This window comes from Amia ocellicauda, chromosome 22 (assembly GCF_036373705.1).
Source record: "Amia ocellicauda isolate fAmiCal2 chromosome 22, fAmiCal2.hap1, whole genome shotgun sequence".
NCBI classification, from domain to species: domain Eukaryota; kingdom Metazoa; phylum Chordata; class Actinopteri; order Amiiformes; family Amiidae; genus Amia; species Amia ocellicauda.
Window position 1 is genome coordinate 9,071,095 of NC_089871.1, and position 7,040 is coordinate 9,078,134.

The 7,040-nt window shown below is 49.3% G+C and overlaps 1 protein-coding gene across 1 annotated transcript; it reads left to right on the top strand.

The window, feature by feature from the left end:
* Positions 1 to 639: 639 nt before the first annotated feature.
* Positions 640 to 6,232, top strand: LOC136717668 (tricarboxylate transport protein, mitochondrial). The gene is made up of 9 exons (XM_066695106.1): positions 640 to 1,011; positions 1,573 to 1,680; positions 2,161 to 2,260; positions 2,560 to 2,698; positions 3,083 to 3,167; positions 3,289 to 3,393; positions 3,625 to 3,740; positions 4,049 to 4,122; positions 4,425 to 6,232. Exons 1-9 carry the CDS (start codon positions 765 to 767, stop codon positions 4,537 to 4,539), a joined length of 1,089 nt encoding a protein of 362 aa, XP_066551203.1. The 5' UTR covers positions 640 to 764; the 3' UTR covers positions 4,540 to 6,232.
* The last annotated feature ends 808 nt before the right edge of the window (positions 6,233 to 7,040 follow it).

Sequence of the window (7,040 nt, forward strand, 5' to 3'; positions counted from 1 at the left end):
AAATAAACCATGCAATAAATAAAGTGAATAAATAAACTAAAAAAGTGAAACTATGCAATGAAAGAAAAAATCTTAATGATAACCCTGTTACACCCTTGCGCTGTTAAATATTATTATTGGTTACAGTTTGAAGACTTCACTTTCATGGACAATTATTCCGAAAATAGCATGTTATTAAACGCAACTTTCTGGCCACTGCTTCACATGGGCAACCTGTGCGCTTCAGTCGCCCCAGCCCTCACCTCACCGCTCATCCCATCCCCTGAGCCAATCAAACACACGCTGTCCCCCGGCCACAGCCAATCACAGCTCACAGATTCTGTCTGCCTCTTTCACTCTCCAAACAAACGGCACCGCCCAATAACAAACCCAGCCTCTGGCAGCAGCCAATGAGAGAGCGCACCACGTCCTCGCTGGCCAATCCAGAGAGAGCCTCCGCAGCGGCGTCCAATCACAATCGACAACACGGGGTACAGTATTCACAAAGAGCGCCCTACTGTCCTGCGATAGACCCGCCTCGACCCAAATGGTGCAATACTATTGGACACCAGGGACAATTCATATAAAGAACCCATTTTCGCATAAATAATGCAAATGAAAGAGGTAGCCAATAGCAATGGGAGTATCCGTCCCAGACGCGGTTTCCTCGATTAAATATTCATGACCAAACCTGCTATTCGCTGGTGTGTGTGACTTTGTACCGAAACCGGGTCTGTTCATGCTCCCAAGACCCAAATCCAGCCAGATCCCAAACGCCGAGCACAATGTCGTCCTTACTAAAACCATTCACGGTTTCCGAGGGACCCTGCAGTCTGGGACGGGGATGCCCGCAGCGGTGCACCCCGCCCCTGACGCCCCATCCAAGCCCGGGGGTGGCAGCCGGGGCTCGGGCAGGGGTGCTGGGCTGCTCCCCCGCGATGTGTGACCTGCCTCCCGGGAGAAGAAGGGTGTTTTCGGCCGCTGCTCTTGGAAGAAGAAAGCTCACACACCCGGGGAAAGCTATCTTAGCAGGTAACACCCTGCACCGGCTCTGCGATGTTGGGCAGACAATGTCCAGACAGGCTGGTTCACTCGCATTGACGCAGACAGAGCTTGCAATTGGACGGATGCATGTATCCATCGCTTAATGCAATGACCCGCCGTGGCTACATGTGATCGGTAATATTGTAGTGCACATCTCGCTCCATACAAAAGCGTGGTGGCTGTAGGATGGGCCACTGTAGTGTCATAATCCCGCATCCGTTATAATGATGTGTTCATGTGATTTATGAATCATGCTTAGCCTCATGTTGTATTAAAATGCACGTGTTTGCAGTGTCTGTTCTAATGTAGCGACGCCTGTTTGACCCGAGCCTGACCAGATTGGCCAACGGTATACATGCACACACACACACATGATGTATATTCGCATCCGTGCTATCTCATTGTCATTGTCATTGCCAGTAATGCAGCAGTACTGGTTCACCTTGAAGTTGCAGCGCAGGGTGGACGGATTGTGTTGTTGTTGCTGACAATGCAGTTTTCACCCACTTCTGTTGTGTGTGTGTGTGTGTGTGTGTGTGTTGTGAATAGGGGGCATTGCGGGAGGTATTGAAATCTGCATCACTTTCCCCACGGAGTATGTCAAGACTCAGCTGCAGCTGGACGAGCGGGCCAACCCCCCGCGCTACCGGGGCATCGGTAAGAGCAGGCAGGGGACAGATGATGTGATCCTGTGTTTTAAGGCTGTTTTATAACATGTTGCAAGGCTTGGGTACCTGCAAATACTGTGCCAGAGAGGCTTTTTAATGATTATTTCCAGCAATTATTTTAATGGCTGTGAAGATTAGAAATGGACTGAGTGTTTGCATTCTTCTCCTGACCTCACAATTGCACCCAGTCTTTGAATCTATGTGCCATTTTGATAGTGTCTGTGTGCCCATACAGTACAGGCTGTACACAATTGATTAATTGAGTATTAATTGTATTCTCAAAAACATTAAATAAGAAGGGTAGGGTTTTTATATTGCAGGATTTACAGATCTGTCAAAGAACACGTTCAGAGTTGTTCACATTGGAATGTCCTTGTGGTGAGACTCAGTGACATCTTCACAGGGTGCTCAAGCAATGGTGGGCAAATCCCAGCAGGTGAGAGTATTAATGGCGTGTTATGCTCTGCAGGGGACTGTGTGAAGCTGACCGTGCAGGACCATGGCCTGAGAGGGCTCTATCGGGGGCTGAGCTCCCTGCTCTATGGCTCCATCCCCAAATCCGCCGTCCGGTAAGAGCCAAACTCTGGCACACAGCGCCCCATCAGCCTGCAGGGCACAGTCTTATGGACACGGCGTCTAAAAGCTCCACCAAACTCGGAAGCAGTCAGCTGTAGCCCAGGTTTTAAACAAGGGATCTGCAACACCAGTCCTAGAGCCGCAATTCACTGCGTCTTTCTCGGGGTGCGCATGTATCTTTCTGTGTGCGGGTCTTTCTGTGTTTGAGTCCGCGTGTCTCAGTCTGTCTTTCTCTGCGTGTGTGTGACTTCCTCTGTGTGTGTTTGTCTCTCCGCGTCGGCGGCCCTGGCAGTTTTGGGACCTTCGAGCTGCTCAGTAACCCGATGCGGGATGCCGAGGGGAAGCTGGACAACACGCGCAGCCTGCTGTGTGGGCTGGGGGCGGGGGTGGCTGAGGCCATGCTGGTTGTGTGCCCCATGGAGACCATCAAGGTGAGTAGACCCTCTCCACCGCCACTCGGACCAAACAGCCCCTGTACAAGCTGTAAACACGCCTGGTTGTTCAATTGGAGGAGATAGAACATCAATAACAGCATGATTCTTAAACAATGTGAGATATGAAGCTACTTGAAAAATAAAAAATAAATGTAAAGCCTGATTATATGAAACCAAATCATTCAATTTATGTATTGATCGATATTTTATTGATATTCAGTTTCTTTTCAAAGATGCAGAAAGAGGAGACTTGACATTTAGTCTAACCCCTGAGAAATGAGTTCATCAAGCGATCCCAAAGAGCTTTATAGAGATTGCTTTGCAACCAGCTTTTTCTCTCATGCCCTATCAAAATCCTTCTCCTTGTCCTTGGCCCCCCAGGTCAAGTTCATCCACGACCAGTGCTCCTCCAGTCCGCGCTACCGGGGCTTCTTCCACGGCGTCCGGGAGATCGTGCGAGAGCAGGGTAACTGGACAGGGCCGTCACAAGCAAACGCAATGCACGATCTGGTACAATAGCAATCCCGGTTGTTTTGATGAGCTCTTATGGTTGTAGCAGTGTCAAACCTGCATCACTGTCCCTGCAGGTCTCCGAGGGACGTACCAGGGAGTGACTGCCACCGTCCTGAAGCAGGGATCCAATCAGGCCATCCGCTTTTACGTCATGACGTCACTGCGCAACTGGTACAAAGGTAAGGGATGGGACGATCACAATGCTGCTTATAATTTGATTTGAATTATCACAGCTGTGACCTGTAGTGATCATTTAAGCACTGCGCGAGGGAAAAGATTAGTATAGAAGTTCCTGAGGGGAACCACTAGTGGGCAGTGAGCCGTTGCTTGACTTCCATTGAGGCCCCTGGAGGTTTGTTTGCTTGGCTGATTTTGCTTGATTGATTGATTGACATGTATTGTCCTCCTAGGTGATGACTCTCACAGGGAGATGCACCCCCTGGTGACAGCGGTGTTTGGGGCCACCGCGGGGGCTGCCAGCGTCTTCGGGAACACACCCCTGGACGTCATCAAGACCCGGATGCAGGTCTGTTGTGGGAGCGTCTTGGCAGAAGGGTGGGCAATGCCACTCCTCAAGGGTCCTGCAGGTTTTCAAAGCACCCTTCAGTGAAAAACTGAGGACGACACTGGGACAGACAGGGTGATGTGACTTGCTGTCCTCAGAATGACTCATGACGAAACCCCTTCAGCCCTTGAGGAGTGGATTGGCCCACCCTGGACCAATTCTGAACTCTACTGGACTATAGGAGGCCATCAGGCTGTGCTGATTTATTTACATCTTAACCCAAGGTCTGTATGTTGTTGTTTTATATATAGGTGTGTGTTTGTTTGCAGGGCCTGGAGGCTCACCGCTACCGGAGCACTGCAGACTGTGCCTTCCAGATCCTGCGCAACGAGGGGCCACAGGCGTGAGTGTCAGGGGCCGGGGGCACAGGGGGTACCACATGGCAGGCCACGTGCTTATGTACACCGGGGGTTAAACGGACTCTCACCTCAGTAACTACATCAAACCACTGTATGTTTATCAACCTGATACCCAAGTGCATCAGGACAGGTTCTGCATATTGTTTCCTTGGTGAGAGGGGTGGTTGTTTTAAGATTATGGCTCCTTAGTCTCTGAATGCTTATGCCTTTTTCCCAACCAAATCCTACCCCCCCCGCTCCCACTCTCCTGGCCTCCCCCGGCCTGACTTGGTGTCACGCCCCGCAGGTTCTACAAGGGCACGGTGCCGCGGCTGGGCCGGGTCTGCCTGGACGTGGCCATTGTCTTCGTCATCTACGAGGAAGTGGTGAAGCTGCTCAACAACGCGTGGAAGACGGACTGATGAGAGCGGACAGACTGAGGGGCGGGTGGGCAGGCAGGACAGGCGGTGGACGCTGGAAGGTGGGGGCCCCTTCACCGCAGACCTCTCCCAGGTCACCCTTAAATCACCTGCTTCTCGAGACTTGTGACCGCTTCCTCCTGATCACCTCCACGTGCAAACACACACAGCCTTGGAGGGGCGCATCATCCTCTCTGGAGCACGAGCTTTTCTTCATTGATCAGTTGCAACGGTATTTTCATAGTCTTTGCAAACGAGTGATTTAAGGAGACGTATAAAGTGAACTGCATTAGAGCAATCCAAGACCAACACCTCAGACCGCTGCTCTACTTGAACACAATCCTCATCACCATCCTCTCTAGCTAGGCAGTTTCTGTTCGCTCCATTTCTCACATGAAGTCTTGAAGTCTTTACGCATCATGCCATTAACGCCAGTCTTCAGGGAAGCTCTTCTCTTAACCATAGCCTACTAACCATTGTGTCTTTATAACTGCGGCTGGAACTGCTTTTAATAACGCACTGTACCATTGCACTCCACTGAAGGGCCAGCGGCCAAAATGCACGATGACAAGCAGAACTGGACTAAGCCGGCTTAAATTAGTTTTCAGCCTTCAACAAACTGGTCTTGATTGTTACAGAAGCTAATTATCGTTCAACACACCGTTCACAGTAGCTCACTCGGCCCGTATTCATAAAATCTTTATTGTTGCACTCATTTAATTCATATGTTACTTAATGAGGAAACACAAAGATGTAGGGGAAGTGTCACATGAAACATACAATGCTTGAGTTACGTTAACAAATGTAATGTTTTTTGGTTTGTTTTTGGACCACTGGGTGGTTTTCAGGAGGGGACAGGAAATTGAAGACACTGTTCAAGTTTTATGAACGTAGGCCTTTTCTCTCTGAGAATCTATGAATGCTAAAACACAATGTCTCCGTGCTGCCTGGTATGTAAAAAGCATGTTCTGTGCATCTTGCCTTATCTGACAGGAAAGGGGGTGACTAGCATTAATGTGGAGCTGACTCTCCCACAGGACTGGGATCGTCACCCAAAGCGGGAGTCGGTAGAAAGTATTGTTGCACGTTTCCACGAGGACTGAGCTCAGAGACGGAAGCTGTTCATTCAAAATGGGAACTTCCATCTGTAGAAGAAAAGGGATACTAGATTCAACTATGGAGGAGTGTTGTTTTGTGAATGGAAAAGAGTGATGATGGAGATAGGGAATAGAGAAAGGAACTGTGAAATATAACTGCGGTTTTCCTTTCAAAAACAAACGAGGTGAAGGCTTGGGTTGACTGGGGTTCAGGGGCCGTTCTCCTGGAAGAAGTGCGCCAGGCTGCAGTTGAGAGTTGAGATCTTTGTCCCGGGTTTTAAACCAGCTCCACTGGAGTGGCCTTTCACACTTACCACAGCTGCGTTGACCAAAGCACCCGCTCTCAAGAGCGACTGTGACTTCCCCGCTCTCCAAATGCATCCAAGCACAGATTGTATTTCACTTGTGCTCTCCACGCCTCCTGCCTGCTCCTGCTGACTGACAGACCCAGCACTAGTCTGCTCCTGTCTTGCTTTTACCGTGGTGTGCCAATGTTTTTTTGTTTTTTTTAAGTGAGAATCGGTGACTGTTGCTTTGTATAATTTATTACAAACCGCACTCCGTTGCATTGCTAATAAACTGCAGCCTTGTTGTTTTCAGACTATTTTGTTTCGTTGTCACTTCAGTGCACACCATGCATTGTCTTCTTATTCACAAAATCGGCCTTTGCACAAGGCCCAATCACTGCTCATGAAAATGACAAACTAGATGCTGATTAGCCAAAGTGTACAGTAAATCAGCAGAGTGCTGAGTAAGCAAGGCTTTAGCTGGGCAAGCAGAAGTAATTTTTCTTTGCTGTGGGTCCCCTGACAGCATTGGGGCCTGGTTGTGATCGCCACCTTTGCAACTCCTCTCATGACGGCACTGCCATTACTTCTGTTGCCTGCATTCTTCCACTGCTAAAGATGGGATTGGGGAAGCATTCAGAGGATATTAAAAAAATATATACAGGACTCTCCACTGGGTGGCACTGCAGTACCATCATCACCAATAGCTAAGTGGTTACAAGGCGAATGTCCCAGGAGCTCCCCAGGGGTCTGTGAGATTCACAAGAGAATGGGGCTGTGCATCAGATTACACACTGGATTATTTCAAGGTAACTGGAAGCATCTGTCTAACAGTTTGGTAGATAACTAAAGGCAGGTCTTTGGTACAAACCTGCAGCACTGAGTCTGCCCACCCACCTGCTAATATAATCCAGTCAATTGTATTCTACTGCCTTGCGTGTGCTTATAACATGTGCCAATTTAAAAGAACGGGAGGGTGTTCATAGTAACACAATACTCCACACCCCCAATGGGTGGTGTGCATTGGAAAAACAGACCCAGGGCAATGTAACAGTGAAAACAGATGGCACTGCAGGGAGACTCACCCGCCCCCTGCTGGGCAAGAGAAGAACCCCCCCTA